Genomic DNA, 17,656 nt, shown 5'->3' on the forward strand with positions numbered 1-17,656 from the left:
AGTATGGAAGTATATAGTATAAGTTTAGGTAAGCAGCAGCAAGCGTTAAAATACGAGGCACGGGGTGCATAAGCAGCTTTCAAAACACTCGCGGACGTTAGTAAACCATTCAAAAGAGGCGTCTCTGAACCCATGAAACGTGTTCGGCCCCTTATATACACTTTTTTTTTTTTTTTTTTTTTTTTTTTTTTTTTTTTTTTTTGAAAGAGAAACTGACAATTATATTTAATAGATTGTATATTTTTATATTATTAAATGTATTCTTTTTGAAAATAATTATCATTAACTAAATAAATTGAAGGTGACATGGTGGCTCAGTGGTTGGCACGGTCACCTCACAGCAAGATGGTCGCTGGTTTGAGCCCCGGCTAGGTCAGTTGGCATTTCTGTGTGGAGTTTGCATGTTCTCCCTGTGTTGGCGTGGGTTTCTTCTGGGTGCTCCAGTTTCCCCCACAGCCCAAAGACATGTGGTATAAGTTAATTGGTTGAACTATCTGTAAATGTGTATGGATGTTTTCCAGTACTGGGTTGCAGCTGAAATGGCATTCGCTGTGTGAAATGTGCAGGATAAGTTGGCGGTTCATTCCGCTGTGGTGACCCCTGATGAATAAAGAGACTAAGCCGAAAGAAAAGGAATGAATGAATAAATTGAATGATTTTTCTATGCCCTATTATCTGTATGGTAATCTATACGTTTGTGTAATGCTTGTTTAACAAGAAATCATTAATTAACTGTATATTAAATATTCATTACCAATGTTGTCATGGGTTTTAAATGCCTTATCAGCAGCATTCCTACATTTAAGTAACTATATAATATAAATATTTATTCTCCACAGCTGATATGGTGGTTAGGGTCTTGTACAAGTTGCAGGATTGGCAGCAAACTTTGAGTTGGTCTGAGAAGTATCAGGGAACATATCTGCTTCTCGTTCATCCCGATGAAAAGGTAACTCGGCAACAAAACCACATATTTTATGATAAACAGCCTCTTGTGTCTTAAATTATTATTTACATTTCTTTACTACGTGGTTCTCTTTCCTATCCAGGTGCGTCGCTGGGCAATTGATCTAGCAAAAACCTTAAAGAGTGTGGACCGGGATGCCTATTATGACCTTCGGGAGATCTTCGCTTGCATGTTTCAAATAATCGAGCTTGGAATATCTTTAGATTTACCAGATTTGGATCCTGGGTGTTATGCAAGCGGAAAAGTGCCCATGCTGCCCTCTCACCTCTATGATGCAAAGAACAAGAAGAACTACTGGCTAGGTCTGTTTATTACAGTTTTCTCCAGATCCTCTTTTCTTAATGGTCTTTCCATTGATCACTTCCTTCTGTTACTAAACTCTGAACAGATACACTGCATTTAAGTTTCTGTTCCCCCTTTTTTTATTATGACACTTTGGGCTCTAGTTTGACGGTCCATGCGCAGAGCGCAAAACGCTGGGTGCAAACGCTTTCAGGGCATGTCAGAACGCATTTTTGCTACTTTAAGGACGGGAAAATCTGCTTTGCGCCATGGCGCATGGTCTAAAAGGGTTGAGTTTATTTTCGTAATGAGTTATAGGTGTGTTTTGAGAATAAATTAATTAGAGTCTCATCTCCCATTCCCTTTAAGAGCCGGCTGTGTCGCGCCAAGAGCGCATTCGCTATTTACAGGACGCAAAGTAAGTCTAAGTGGAAAAAATGAGCATTTCACTGGCAAACAGTTAACTTTTTATTTTATTTTATTTTTTTTACAGAAAACAGTTAAACAGAGCATCTACTGCGTGAGAATGAGAGATAATGGATCTACTTTCACATTCGCTCTTGGATAGGGAAACCTTTACGCACAGACATCAATTAGTCTATAAATAAAACTTTTGTTTGTTAAGCGCAAATATTCGTTTCAAAACTATTTCTTAATTCAGTTCTAATTTCCAGCAAACGAATAAATGAACAATAATAACGAAATGTGCTCAAAAACCTGAGTTGTATCCTAAAACACATGCTGTGCCCCATATGGTCTAAAACCTGACAGGTGGGCAAATCTAAGCTTGTTTTTAATAAAATAAATATGGATATAATAAATAATACTGCTAATAATAATAACATTATACAAAAGCAAATTGTTATGAATGAACTGAAAAAGCCTCTCGAGATGAAGAAGACATAAAAGCAGTGATTTTTCATATTTATGTAGGCTAGAAAATAATGTGTTTTGTAATATTTTTATCCTTTATATCCTATATCTATTCTTATTATATCCTTAATATTTAAATTTTTTCATATGTAAAGATATTTGCCTATTGCTCTCTTGTGTGTATTAAGCAGTGTGTAAGCGAGGCGCAACTCTGCGCTGGAGTTTAGACCGGGTTTGTTTTGGTCTAATGAAAAATCAATTATAGTTTCTCAAAATAGCAACGCGCCAGCGGTCCGCCTCAGAACGCCTTCCTTGTTAGATCAGAACGCCTATGAGTGCACAAATGAGCGCTAATGCATTTGCTATTTAAACAGCGTAGCGCAACGCCTCAAAACGACTCTTGCGCCAAGCTGAAACTACCAAAAGACTAATTGCGCCGCGCCTTGCGCCACATTGCGCCGGGTGTATGATAGGGCCCTTTGACTGTCACCCAGCCAAAGTAATGTTTCAAATTGAACCCCCCTGTTGTTCCCGTTTAACAACAGAAATAAAGCCCTGAACAATGTTTATTATTATTATTAATTTTATTATTATTAAATTTGGCGACTTCCCTAAAATGACCATAACATTCTGGGGAAAAATCTGATCACATTTGGTGCACATTGGTTGTGCTTCGGATCAATTTTGACCCACCAGCTATTTAAATAATAAATACTATAAAAAATATTTTATAATAAATAGTATAAAACTATTTTTAAACAACTAAAACTACTGACACACAATAATTATCTGCTGTCTCAACTTTTTATCACTAAAACACCACAGCCATGTCACCCTGCAGCCCAAGACTGGTTACTCACTGAAGCTAAGCAGGGGTGAGCCTGGTTATAACCTGGATGGGAGACCACATTGAAAAACTAGGGTGGTGTTAAAGAGATCAGCAGGGGGCGCTCACCTTGTGGTCTGTTTGAGTCCTAATGGCCCAGTAAAAGTGAAGGGGACACTATACTATCAATGGGGGCCGTCTTTTGGATGAGACTATAAACCCAGGTCCTGACTCTCTGGGGTCATTTAAAAATCCCATGACACTTCTCGAAAAGAGTAGGGGTGTAACCCTGGTGTCCTGCCAAGTTCCCTCGCAGCCCTTAACCATCATGGCCTCCCAATCCTCCCCATCCACTGAATTGGCTCTACTACTGTTTCTTCACTCCACCAATAGCTGGTGTGTGGTGAGCACACTGGCGCCATTGTCCTGTGGCTGCCGTTGTATCATCCAAGTGGATGCTGCACACTGGTGGTGGTGTGGAGAGACCCCTCTCATGATTGTGAAGCACTTTGGGTGTATGGCCGTACTTGATAAATGTGCTATATAAATACACATTACAATTACATGCTGTTTTGTGTCCTTTAGGCATCTGTATGTTACTAACACAGCTCAGCGCTGAGGCAATGGACTCTCTCTTCGTGGGACAGTTTAATATCCCGCTTTGCATACTCAATACAATGGATGCATTGAAAAGGGGTATGTACACCTATGATTCTAATATAATGAGATGTTAAAATGTTGCTAATATTAATTATTTCATTATATTTTTGTTATTTTTTAGAGGATAACCCGGCTTCTGACCCTTTCTGGCCAGCCCTCCACTGTTTCATGGTCATTTTAGACCGTCTTGGTTCTAAGATTTGGGCTCAGGTTGACCCTAATATGGCTTTCCAGACCATCACCGGAGCAGCCAGCTATGTGTGTGAATTAAGAAGCATCCAGCAAAAGACAATGGGGTAAGCAAGTTGTGCATTAATTAAAGGAAATTCATGGCATTCTGAAATGCGTTCATTGCATGGAAACCATATATAATGCAATTGTCCTGTCATTATTCATCTGTTTTGGAATATCATGTCTGGGTAAAGTTTTGTTGGCATTGTGTGCTTTATTATTGTGGGGTTACTAAATCCTTTTTTTAATTTAACAGGAGGATGGTAAAAGTAGAGCCAGAATATGACGACAATGTCGTGACTTGCAGTCAGATGGTGTATGACTGTTATGCCTCGAAAAAACAAGGCCATGTAAGATTTCTTCCTAAATATTGTACTGCACCACAGTGTATTTGCTTTTATGCAGTAAACATTGACTGCATTGCTTTAATGCATATTAGGAATAAAGCTGAATATTCTCCTAATCTTCGTCTTGTAGGCACCTGGCTCATCCAACAGTGGTGTTGGCAGCAACTATGTGATTTATGACGATATGCAATCACTGGTCAGCGTGCTTAATTCAGAGATGGGCCAGAGCATGCGTGTATATGGATGCACTTTTCTGTGGTTCATCCCATTTGTTCGTTCCATAATGGAACTTCAAGAGCACAATGCTTCCTATATTAGTGAAATCATCCACTATCTTTGTGATAAGATCCGAGATAATCGGTACATGCTGACTGGACAAGCAAGCGTGTGTGATAAAGTGACTGAGCTCTTTGCTCGTATCTTTATTCAAATCGTTGAGCTACACTATACCGAAGGACAAATGGGAATACTTTCTCGCTGTCCCCCCAAGTGGGTTGAGGTGATTGTCATGTGCGTCGTCTTATGTGATGAACCTTATGGACCCCCAGACAGGATGGGTGGGATTCACAGTGTCAGTTCAACATCTTACAGTCTTGGCATTGTAGGAAGACCTACATCAGAATGTGGGAATGGAGCAATAATTAAAGGCTGTTTGACGCTTATTCGGCAGCTGCTTAAGGAAGGGAAAAGAAGATCTGACCCAGATGCGGCCATGTTTTTGAATTTGCTTAACAAGCAGCTGCGTGGTGATACCAACAAAAGGTGGAGTCTAACTTTTTCAAATTCTGCAAAGCTTCAGCAGTGTTTGAGGAAAATTGTGCAGCTGATGGCTGAAAGACCTGCTGTTCCACCCCGATCCGCACCATCTGTTGAGGCAGCTACAAATACTGTTGTTTCCAGAAATTCAGTATCAATCTGCCAACAACAAGAGGACCCGGAGGCAGGTCCCAGCAGAGCTGCGTTTATCAAAGAGGAGCCTCTTTGGAATTATGGAAAAAAATCTTTCTCCAATGAGGAATTCTCATGTGGGCCTGAGGATGTCTTCAAGGGTAAAAAGGAACCTTCTGACCCAGTGTTAATTTCAGAGCTGAGGCCTGCTGTTGAGTTGACCAATATAAAACCAGATCTGGGTAAACTGCAGGAAATTCGATCAAGATTAAATGATGATCAGAGTTTGTCAAAGATCGAAGCAATTGCAAGGAAGAAGTCTGACGTGTCAGCTAAAAAGAGACCAGGTTTTGGGGCTTTAAAAAATGAGGAGGAGGAGGAGGATGATGATGATGATGATGATGATGATGAACCCCTTCATATCACTCGAACTCGTCTGATAAAATCTGCAATCCACAAGCTTGAATCTAGTGACTCTGACGTTGACTCCAGAGCAACTGCGTCTTCGGTTATTTCCAAGCAGAACACAGAGTCCACTACCATAGTTATCTCTGATGATGAAGATTCTGATAATGATATAAGGCCAAATGACCCCTTGAGGTCTAGTTACAAAGAATGCACAGTAAAAAACAAATCTCCAGAAAGTCCTGTAATGCCTGAGAGTCCGGGGCGTGATTATGATGATCTAAGTGAATCACAAGTGTTTGAGTTTGAGACTCAGCAATATGTGGCATCTGCTTGGGATAATGCAGATTTGGATGGATCAGTCTTGACAAAGAATCTCAAATCAGATCGAATACTCAAGCCACAGTTGGATGAAACGCCTAATGAAGCATCTCCCTCATGGAGTTCAGAGACTGAGCTGGTACCAGATGAGGACATTGAGAGGGCCTGTCAGCAGGCAGAAGAGAAGATCAGACAACAGCAGCCGAGAAAGCCAGCAGATGAGATGGAAAGAGACTATAAGCAGGTGGAAGAGAAAATCAGACCACAGCAGACACGAGAGAATTCGGATGTGCATGAATTCTCATCCAAAGCATCAAGTACTACAAAAAGCTGGGATAAATTTGCCAAACCAAAACCTCTAAAGACTAAAGTAACAAAAACCACTCCATCTGATAAGAGAGACCATTTGCAGGTTAAAAAGCCAGTGTTAATTGATGCCCTTGCTCAAAAAATCAGACGCCACCCTTGGAAACGTAGCTCAACATCTGAGGACATGGAGGAACCTTCCTCTTCAACTACTCCATCCTCATCTGCTGTATCCTCCACCTCCTCCTCCTCCTCATCATCATCATCCACTCCATCCTCCAGCTCCATCACTTCTCCTTATTTTTCTGCATCTACGTCACGTGGCACCCCTGCCATTGTTCCTCCAAAGAAGGTGCGTAAAATTGCTGAGCCAGAATCAACGGCAGAGCGTTTAGGATTGAAAAAGAAGGAAAGGAAAGCCTTTGATCTTTCTCAGCGTTCACTTGACTGTGTCGCCAGACTCAGGTGCCATGGCCAGAACGTGCAGGTGGAGCCACATCAGAAAAGAAGGCGAGCGTCTCGAACCAGTAAGACTTCTCCGCAGAAACGTATGGTGAAAGCTAACAAGAAACTAATGGGATCTCAAGATATTCAGTTTTTCAGGCAAAGTCGTGAGAAGCATCAGAAGCCAGCAACAGAACCCATTACAACATCAGCTTCCAAACCAGTCAGTCGGCAAGATGAATTGCACTCATCGAGACCAACAATTCCAAACAATGAGGATGGTGACTTCTTGCCCTGTCCTCAACCAGATGCCCATTGTCAGCAGGATAATGAAAAAGGTGCATTAGGGAGTAGCGATTCTAGTGGGGATGGGGTAGGGAATAAGTTCCTCCAAGCTAGTGAGGCTGCTGAAGGTAACTTGGAAGGAGAGAAAGCTGCTCAAGCATCAAAAGAGGATGTTGATGATGAATGGATGTTCTATACACAGATGGAACCTACAGACATGGAAATCTGTTCACAAATGGAGGAATTTGAGGATGAAAACGACGAACTCTTTCTTACCCAGAGAGATCCTGTTGACATGGACATCGATACAGATAGTGGGTCGGATACCCCTGGTCAACCTGACTTCACTGACAAAAATGTACCGCCTTCTAATGCGGCAAATGATCATTTGTTCTTGAAGCCTGGAATGTCACCCATGTCTCAGAAAAAAGCCAAACCTTCCACCACTAAAATATACACTCCCAGCTCCCGTAGTGCCTCACTTGTCCTTGAAATGGAAAAAGGAGCCAAGCCTCCCCCTCCTGCAAATGTCGCTAAAGCAAAAATTCCTCGATTGGCTTCAGCAATGCCACCCCCAGCAATGCCACCACCAAAAATGCCACCCCCCAAAATGTTCCAGCCTTTACCCCCTCCACAATTACCAAAGCCACCTGCCTTAAAACAAGTAACTCTTCCTCAGGGCAGTGTCCCCAAGTTGGTCACCAGTAATAAAATAAGCTCAACCTCAGAACCCCCATCATACAAGGTATACCAAAGACCAGAGGCTCCAGTTAACAAGCCAGTTAACAAACCAATGCCCACAATGGATCAAAGCCCAAAGTTTGACCTTTCGGTGTTAACCCAGGCAATCCTTAAATGGGAATACAGAATGCTTGATAATTATAAAGCATTTGGGAGTCCACTTGATCTGTGCCAACTGCCGCTGAAGGAGGTGCCAGTAAATTTTTCTTCCTACCTGGAGTACTTCAACACCTTGTACCCACTGCTGCTAATTAATGCATTCGAAGAGGTGGGACTACATTTTATTTCAGTAATGCCTAAATCTTTTGATATAATTGGGACTGCATTTTTTTTAAATATAGATGATTTGTTTATTGGTGTTCTTTTTCAAGATCAGGAATTGGTTTAGTTTTAATCCATTGTGTTTTCAATAGATGGCTAATGAATGGCTCAAAGAGGGAAGGGTCAAGCTGTACCTAAAAGTCCAAGGTATTGAATACAGCAATCGCACTGCTAGTGCTAGCTTCATTGGTAAGTTCAGCAATTAGGTATTCATGCTAATACAATTACAGTTTGTAGTTGTTAGCAGAGTGTGTTTCCTGTAAAGTATCAGCCTTTTGATTTAAAAAGTTGCTTTTATTTGTAGCCGGCCTTTCTCAGGAATGTGATGTGAAACAAATTTACCCAAAAGAAGATGACCTTGTATTGCTTTGGCTGCCAGACAACACTGGGGCATACGCCCAGGATGAACCAAATTTTCATGATCTACATCCTCATTTTGGCTATGTATCCCGGTCCAATGTTTTAAACAGAACTCCAGGTGTGTGCTCTGATGCTCTAATTTTAATGAGTATTTTTTGTGTTATTTTATGTCCACTGTCTCATTAAGCTGTGCCTCTTCAGGTTCCAGGTCAACATTAAACCTGACAATTCAGACACGCGGTAATGTATCATCAGTGAATTCCCAACCTGTGCTCTGTGAAGTTGTTGGATCATTGATCAGCATATTTCGGGAGTTTCGTGCACTGTGTTTGCTGAGAAACGGACCAATGCTACGTCCTCTTCTTGCGCCCCATGTGTCTTTTTTCACACATTCTTTGGATGGACCATCAGACCTAGATGCACCAGTGAGTTTGGCTTTTTACAAACAGTGCTTCCTACTTTTCTTGAGTCAGACTTTCATCTTTGCTAGGGAATTTGATTATTTGAATCAGGTGTATTAAAGAAGCCATCCAAATAATCAGAACGCTTAATGAAATGAGAATATCAGATCAGGGACACAAAACACATATGCTATGCATAACCTTATGCATTCCGACTGTAGACTAGGTACTTTAAGCCAAAATGCAACTGAAGCTCAAACAAGACGTAGGAAAATTGTCTAGAGCAGAGGTGACCAACCGTGTTCCTGGAGATCAATCTTCCTGCAGATTTCATTTGCAACCTGTATCAAGCATACCTGACTATAATTATAAAGTGCAGTTCAGGTCCTAATTAGTTGTTTCAGGTGTTTTTGATTGGGGCTGGAGCTGAACTCTGCAGGAAGGTAGATCTCCAGGTGCAGGGTTGGTTACCCCGGCTCTAGACAACTTTTCTTGGTCTTGTTTAGGTACTTTAGGCCAAAATGCAACTTAAGCTCAAACAAGACCAAAAAAAATTGTCCAGAGCAGGGGTGACCAACCGTGTTCCTGGGGATCTACCTTCCTGCAGATTTCAGTTGCAACCGGTATCGAATGCACCTACCTGTAATTATCAAGTGCAGTTCAGGTCCTAATTAGTTGTTTCAGGTGTGTTTGATTGGGGCTGGAGCTGAACTCTGCAGGAAGGTAGATTTCCAGGTGCAGGGTTGGTTACCCCGGCTCTAGACAACTTTTCTTTGTCTTGTTTAGGTACTTTAGGCCAAAATGAAACTTAAGCTCAAACAAGACCAAGAAAAATTGTCCAGAGCAGGGGTGACCAACCGTGTTCCTGGGGATCTACCTTCCTGCAGATTTCAGTTGCAACCGGTATCGAATGCACCTACCTGTAATTATCAAGTGCAGTTCAGGTCCTAATTAGTTGTTTCAGGTGTGTTTGATTAGAGCTGGAACTAAACTCTGCAGGAAGACTGATCTTCTGAAAAAGGGTTGAACACCTGGAATTGAGAACCCAGGGTCTAGAGTACCTACTCAAATCCAATAGGTGAAACACCCTTTTTTGGCTTGCTTTCCTTTCACAATTTTTTTTTTTTGGTATGCTTTTGTATGTTGTCTTACTTTTTTTTTCTATACTTTTTATCTACTCCTCTTTACTTTTTCTTGCTTTCATTTATTTTGTCCTCTATTCCAGGAATTCAACAGGGACCAGGCAAGAGCAATAGCATGTGGGATCGCTATGATACACCGAAAACAGAAGACTCCAAAATTTCTCCTTATTCATGGTCCTCCTGGCACTGGGAAGAGTAAAACAATTGGTGGTCTGTTGTACAAACTTCTGTCTTCGGTACTTATTTTCCCATCTGAATGCATCTTTATTTCTCCATACTCTGCATGCTCTCAAGGACACCTTAATCTGTGACTTATTGTTTGTCGTTATCTGGTTAGGCTACTAATAGTTCTGCTACTGTGGGCAACCTTCACTCCAAATCTCGACGGACACGTGTTCTTCTCTGTGCACCTTCTAATGCTGCCATTGACAGTCTGATGAAGAAAGTCATCTTGATCTTTAAAGAGAAATGTCGAAACATTAACGCACCTCAAGGTTCTAGCTTGCACAACCATTGACATTTCAACAAACATGCATGCCTTAGACTGTCATTTACGCAACCCTTTTGTGTGTGTGTACAGGTAATTGTGGTGACATAAACCTGGTAAGACTGGGAAATGAAAGAACCATCTCAAAGTCACTAAAACCTTTCAGCCTCGACCACCAGACTAAAGCAAGAGCTCGTAAGAGATTTATTACTTCATGAAGTAACACCACATGCATATGTAGACATAACATTTACAGTTCAACTTTTCTTTTTTTCATTTGCATAGAGCGAGCCCAGCAAACTGTAGAATCTGATGTACACAGGCGGAAGGAGCAACTGGACCAGATGATTGAAAATCTCTCTCATCAATGTGCAAAAACCCAGAAGAATTCTACTGAGGTAATGCATCATCCAAACGAGATCAAAAACATATTGATTTATATTAAAGCTGCACGATATTTGGGGAAAAACTGACATTGCCAATACTTTTTTTTTTTTTCTCTGTAATCTAATATATCGCAACTGATTACATTAACACCATATTATTTGAATGGCTCCATTTGGAAAGAATTCAAAATTATACATTAATTAGGATGCTCTTGTAGGGAAATGTATCTGCACAAAATATTACAAGTGTAATTAATACAACAGAGCAAAGATTAACGATTCATCTGACTCGTGTTTCGATACAGTTCAAAATGCTAAGCTCACGATTTAGTCATGATTATTTTTTCTTTTTCAAAATTATTCAAACTAAATTTAAGGTGAAGACACCTTTTTATTTTTTTTATTAAATGCTGCAGAATTTTTGCTAAATAATATATTTTCTGCCATAACTACATTGCCATTTTAAAAACGAATACACGTAAAAAAAAAAAAATAATAATAATAATAAAAAAGGAACAATTAAACTAAAAAAGACTCATTAATATAAACAAAATAAAATTGTAATTGTGCTGGATTTATTTATTTTATAACCAAATATCAGCACATCTATGTTGTCTGTAAATGTGCAAAAACCTCAGCAGTCCCCTCCTGGGGAAAAAAAAAAAAAACCTCTTTCACTGGGCACCGAGATGATTAGTGTGGAGCGGCAAGCCTTTCCTAAACCAGAGAGCAGGGTGTACAAAGGAGGTCAATAGGCCGTCTGCTCCAGGGGACTGGTTACTGGAAAATAATACTGATTATAAAATGACTAATTGTATAGTAGGATAGAGACAGGAGTTGAACGTGATTATGAAGTGAAATACTAATTTATTACATAAGTATTAGTGTGATGCACTTAAGAAAAGATAATCTTGAACATTTTTAACTATTCTATAATAAGCAAAATTTTCAAATATGCATAAACTAATATGAAAAGGAGAGGGTAAAATAGTCTAACACCTGGTTCTGTAACAGAACAACTTTTTCTTTCACGACACTTTCGCTATGTAAACACTGTTGCACCGTGTGATCACCGAAGCTTTCTTTGGCTGATTAGTAGTTTTTTGCGTATAGACGTCTGTGATCAGTAGTTTTTCACGGTGCTGACGGTTTGTTCATTTTTTTTAATGTTCTGTTAATGCAAGTAAACATCTTTTTGCAGTATTTGCACACAGCTTGCGTCTGTAAACAAAAATGTATCATGATTTGTTTAACATTTTTACTAGATTGAATAGTCACATATTTGAACGTTTTTTTTAACCGACTCACTGTGAATTTTTACATCCCTAGCAAAGATACAAAAGAAATACTCAGTGCTTTATAGTGTTTTGGGGAGTCTAACATGTGATTTTAATTCAATTTCTGTTAAATTAACACTCTATAGTCTTCATTGTGTAAATAATTGTATACAGTTAATCTTTAAGCTCAACATTATAATTTCTTGTGGCCAAATGGTTTTGATTTTAGCTAGAAATGACTAAAATCAGCACTTTAAAAAAAATGCACGCATACTAAATCTTTCACCTAAAGTTAAACTTTACAAAATCTTAATGATATTATGAACTGTAGTGTCTGGTCAACTATTATCCCAACCTGACCTTGAGATCCTGCGACGTGACTTGTGGATTCACACATTGAAATTATACATTTTGCAGCCCTTATGTATGTATAGTATGCATGTATATATGGACTTATTGTGTAGTGGTTTCTAAAATTTTCTGTAAACTGATGTGATTGTTTACAGTTCAAAAATTTATTGGAGCAGAAGAAGCAGTTTCTGAAAGAGAGAGAAGGACTGAGTCGGCAGATTAAAGAGGTAAGAATCCCATTAGTTGTCAATCCTCTATTACATTGTTTATTATAATGCAAACAAACATCTTTTTTTTTTATTTTTATATCTATAGTGTCGCGGCAGAAGACAGGAGAGTCAAGCTCTTGTCCTGCAGAATGCTCATGTGATCTGCTGCACGCTCAGCACAAGTGGAAGTATTGTCCTCGAAAATGCCTTCCGACGTCTCGGACATGAGCCATTTAGCTGCGTCATCATCGATGAGGTTAAAATCTTGTATTATTGTAAACTTTCAATTAAGTGTTTCAATTAAGATGTGATTTTCATAAGAGATGTTTTTATTTTTTCAACATGGTGCATATTGTTTATTTGATAGGTTTGTCATTTTTAGTAAAGTGGTGATTTACCTAACCCTTGTTTTTGTACTTTTTTTATTAATTTATTTTTTTTTTATAGGCTAGTCAGGCTAAAGAAACAGAGACGCTGATTCCCATGCTGTACCGATGTCCTTCTGTAATACTTGTTGGCGATCCTAACCAGCTTCCACCAACCGTTGTCTCCCAGGTACCAAGATCTCACAAAAATATGCATCATTTTTGCAGTAGGAGCTCAGAAACCAATGCATCTGGTGTTTAAACCACCAAGACTTTTCTAACCTTCATTGCTTTTAAGTTGCACAGCAAGAAGGTAAAGAAATCTCCTGAGGTGCAAGCTGTAAAGGCTCCACCCTTTCCTGAAAAGATAGCTTATTTGCATTTAAATACACACAAATGGAATTTTTTTTATTTATTTATTTATTTTTTTTTTTAAAAGAGCATAATATTAACTTTACATTTTTTATATTTTAAATCTCAAGTGTGACTAATTGTTCTTGTAAACTTATTTTTTAAAATATTAAATAATATCATATAAACATTGGATAAACCATGATGTACAAGCTCTGTCCTGAATCATCAGCTTAGCTCCAAATATAATTCAAGAGTTCAAACTTAGTAGTTGCTTGATGATAATAATAATAGCAGGTTTGGCATGCTGTCCCAGGAGAGAACGCTAAGCTAGGAGATAACTGAGCCCAGGGCTTCCGCCTGGTCAATGAGGATGTACGAGGTTACGAGATCGGGTAGTTCTCAAGAGCTATCCCTGGTAAAGGAGGAAAAGGGGGAGATGGGGTGGAGTCTTCAAAAATTAAGATAAGGGAGTAAGGCGAGGAAAAATATTAATCACGATTTTTTTTTTTTGCTCAATCAAGATCACAATTTTCTCACGATTCGTGTAAATGTAAAATAAAGGTTAATATGATTAGCCTATTATTATTGTTAATTCTCAAACATATGGTAAAACAACAATAATAATAATAACAGGCCTATGCGTAGCTCTACTGTTGCTTAAAATGCTACTTTTTTCTTTCTTTGTCATTTTGGTGGACTTGAACAGACGTTTAATATGTCGTGTTTGATAATTCACAGTAAAATGATGACATCAGAATATGATATATATATGGATTTAAAAGATGAACCAATCGCTTGCTTTTTTTTTTTTTTTTTTTTTAAATCTAATTATCTTGTTTAATCTTGCCTCTTCTCGAGTGCCGTATGACAGAATTTTGCATGCTCAAACTCTAGTGTGACCACAGCATTAGTTTGTGAAACCTCTTACATGCTCATGAGCAAGCTAAATAAGCTCTTAATTTTTGAAGCTTTCAGGTGTGTTTAGACAAATTGGAGTTAAACTCTACTGTACACCGGCCCTCCAGAACTAAACTTGGACAGCACGTGTATAAGCCATATAATCATTATATTGCTAAAAATGATAGTAGTCAATATTTAAAGTGGATCAAAACCTTTCATCAAAGTCGTCCTAAAAATATTCAACAGCACTCATTCTTGACTACTTTGGAAAATTTTTTTTTGATCCACTTTAAATGTTTACTACTGTATATCTTCAGTATTAATTGTCTATATCATACAAGTCCATTTATGTGTGTGTTTTGTTTGTATAGAAAGCAAAGGAGTTTGGCTTCGACCAGTCTCTGATGGCACGGTTATGCAAAAGTCTTCACCCCTCAAACTCAAAACTCCCTCCAATTCTTCTACTCAGTATGCAATACCGCATGCACCCAGACATCTGCGAATTCCCTTCCAAGTACATCTACAACAGCGCACTCAAAAATGACTGGTACGCACACAATCTGGTTCATGTGTTTTTTCATTTGAAAGTTAAGGCATTTGTAGAGAAGGGAGAGAGATTGTTGTGAAACCCTACTCTTCACCATGTGTAGGCAGGGCCAGTGCAGACAGGAGCAGGAGATTAGGACTGTGTCTGAATTCAGACTCCTCAGGTCATTGAGCGGACCGTGCGTGTGGTGAGTGCTCAACACTGTGAGCTGCTAACTGCAAACTAAAACCATCAAATCTCAAGAAACCAGCTGCCAATGGAAATTACATTGGCAGCAGTTTTAAGGCCTCCAGTAAGCTTCAAACAAAATTTACCTGATTTCTTACAAAACTCATATGAAGTGAAATTCTTTTGTTTGTAAAAGTTTGTTTTTGCGCCTAAACCCAGGGTTCCCAAGCTTTTTAAAACTACTTGAATTTCAGACATGGATTCAAGGCTTGGAAAGTGTACTTAACCATAAACAAATTATTTAAAATCTAATTCAAGCTCTTTCAAGGACCTATATTTGTATTGAGAATGGAGTACAATTCTTGAAATAAAACAAAGTAAAAAAAAACTGAGAAATTCTTAAATTAAAAATCTTAAATTTAAATCTTTTACTTTACTTACTTACTTACTTTACTTACTTACTTACACATTTTTTGGGGGGGAATCTCCTCATTCACCACCAGTGTGAAGCATCCGCTTGGATGACGTGACTGCAGCCATATTGCGCCAGACCACACACACCAGCTGGGTGGAGAGGAGACAGAGTGATAAAGCCAATTATGAAATGGGGATTCAGGGACTGCAGGTTGAGCGCCCCCTACTGGTCTTACTAACACCACTTCTGGCAGCAACCTAGCTTTTTCATGTGGTCTCCCATCCAGGTACCGAGCAGGCGCAGCCCTACTCAGCTTCAGTGGGCGACCATGTGAGAGTTGCAGAGAGCTAGCTTTTCTTTTTTTAACATGAATATTAAATGTTAGTGATTTGTTAAGTACAATAAGGACATGTCACTGCATATGCTGGGGTATGAATTATAAAGGTGCCCGATTTTAAATTAGTGGTTCTTTTAAAAAGTCCTCCAGTCTTTGGTTCATAAAAGCATGGGAACCCCTTAGAGCTAGTATTGGTCTGTCGATTTATGCAATTAGTGTATTTTCTGAGGCTCTGCCTTTGATTGGATGGGAAGGAAAAAAAAACAGTGTCTGGCTGCGACAAATAGAAAAGAGAACAATATTAGCGCTTCTTGTGGAGAAGGCTGTTTGGCATAGGTTTATGAAACCGTTCTTCTCTTGCAGCCATAATTGTTGTGCTTCACTGCAGAACAGAGTGTTTGTGTTCGAAAACCATATACCGTCATTCTGCCTTTACTAGCTTCTTGCCCTTAAATGAAGAATGAAAAATAACTTTGTTTGACGTATACTGGGCCTTTAATTTCACGCAAATTTTAATTTCACGCAAACATCACCCGAATTAGTGTTTGAGCACAGGTGTCGAGCTCCATTCCTGAAGGGCTGCAGCTCTGCACAGCTTAGCCTTAACTCTGATTAAACACACCTGATCAAACGGAGTCTTTAAAAAGGTTACCTAAAACATCAGGGCTCAACAATAAGGACTGCCCAATAGCCTAGGGCTAGCGTGGGAGATGCTCGGGACAGTAGACAGAATCGTTACTGGCCCGATTGGGGCAGTGCTGCCTTGCCACTAAATTTTAATAGATCGCAACATGACCACAACATCAAACTATGAGGCTAAAAGTAAAAACCTGTTTCTGTCAGCCACCTTTTTGTTTTGCAATAAAGTATCTGCACATTTTCCATACTGTTTTATTTTACTGCTAAATATTTTAACATTTTTCAAATATTTAAATTCTAGATTCACAGGCATTATTTTGTGACTCATTATTTAGTATATGTGGCTAAAAGATGGCAGTTCACTTCTTCTTTTTTTTTTGTTTTTTTTTTTTTTGTTTTGGTGGAGCCAGTGAAAATTTTGCCAGGGCAAGTAAAAAATTTAACCTTTTTACCTGATCAGGCCAGTAGGAAACAAAATCCTTTGCGTTGAACCCTGAACCTACAGGTAAGTGTGTTGAGGCAGGGTTGGAACAAAAACTGTAGGGCTGCGGCCCTCCATTAAACTGAGCTTGACACGCCTGTGTTTAAGAATACATCGTGCACCTTTTCATGTACAAAAGACTGAATCTGATTCCGCATCTTTATCTAATTGTATGTCAATTTGTGAATTAATTTTTGCCAGGTGCATGTTAACAACAGAAATGCAGTGTATTGCAATGGAGAATGCGTTTAGTATAATAGTAAATTTATTTTATGTTAGTCTTACTGTGACCTAGACCTTTAGATGGCATTCTCATTCCTTTCTGTGATGCTAATGCTGCTTGCAATGTTTTTGCAGATTCATCTGAGGCTTTATTAACCATATTCATGTTTCATGCTCGCTATTGCTTTAAACTTAAAGGGACGGTGTACCCAAAAAAGACAATTTCCACTCGAGTGGCTCTAAACTTGTGAATGTCTGTCTTCTGTTCGACACAAAGCAAGATGTTCTGAAGAATGTTGTAGAAAAGCAATTATTGACATCCATAGCAAAACAAAAGTACTATGAAAGTAAACCTATAAATGAAGTTTTGAGTTTCTTCTGTTAAACACGAATGAAGATATACCAAAAAACATGTTGGAGAATACAATATACAAGATGTTTTGGTGCATCTTCATTTGTCTTCAACAAAAGAAAAAACTCATCCTCCATTTGTTTTAAACCGGTTTGAGTAAATGATGACAGAAGTATAATCTTTGGCTGAACTCTCACTTTAACAGATTTATTTTATGTTTAGAAAATGAGTAAAACTTTAAATTGTGTCCGTCTGTCCTTCAGCGAGACTGCTCAGAAGCGCTGCTCCCTCAGCTGGCCCTTCAAGCCCTACAAAGTGTTTGACGTGATGGATGGCAGAGAGACCAAGGAGAGAGAGTAAGAAATG

General features: G+C 39.0%; 1 protein-coding gene across 7 annotated transcripts in view; it reads left to right on the forward strand.

Annotated features, from left to right (window-relative positions):
- Positions 1-17,656, forward strand: part of setx (senataxin) — a 45,178-nt gene that overhangs the window by 19,268 nt on the left and 8,254 nt on the right. For 3 of the 7 annotated variants that reach the window (XM_068215961.1, XM_068215962.1, XM_068215963.2), the window contains exons 4-22: positions 840-949; positions 1,050-1,269; positions 3,534-3,644; positions 3,730-3,904; positions 4,096-4,189; positions 4,317-7,844; positions 7,990-8,086; positions 8,202-8,375; positions 8,459-8,682; positions 9,884-10,036; positions 10,138-10,294; positions 10,381-10,482; positions 10,573-10,685; positions 12,457-12,528; positions 12,617-12,766; positions 12,958-13,065; positions 14,501-14,676; positions 14,780-14,863; positions 17,554-17,646. In XM_068215961.1, the coding sequence (XP_068072062.1) occupies positions 840-949; positions 1,050-1,269; positions 3,534-3,644; positions 3,730-3,904; positions 4,096-4,189; positions 4,317-7,844; positions 7,990-8,086; positions 8,202-8,375; positions 8,459-8,682; positions 9,884-10,036; positions 10,138-10,294; positions 10,381-10,482; positions 10,573-10,685; positions 12,457-12,528; positions 12,617-12,766; positions 12,958-13,065; positions 14,501-14,676; positions 14,780-14,863; positions 17,554-17,646 (5,941 nt within the window). Of the gene's footprint in view, positions 1-839; positions 950-1,049; positions 1,270-3,533; positions 3,645-3,729; positions 3,905-4,095; positions 4,190-4,316; positions 7,845-7,989; positions 8,087-8,201; positions 8,376-8,458; positions 9,063-9,342; positions 10,037-10,137; positions 10,295-10,380; positions 10,483-10,572; positions 10,686-12,456; positions 12,529-12,616; positions 12,767-12,957; positions 13,066-14,500; positions 14,677-14,779; positions 14,864-17,553; positions 17,647-17,656 lie in introns of those variants that run through there. The other 4 variants (XM_685853.9, XM_073935704.1, XM_073935705.1 and 1 more) reach the window with 2 other exon arrangements.

This window comes from Danio rerio, chromosome 21 (assembly GCF_049306965.1).
Source record: "Danio rerio strain Tuebingen ecotype United States chromosome 21, GRCz12tu, whole genome shotgun sequence".
Taxonomy (NCBI): Eukaryota; Metazoa; Chordata; class Actinopteri; order Cypriniformes; family Danionidae; genus Danio; species Danio rerio.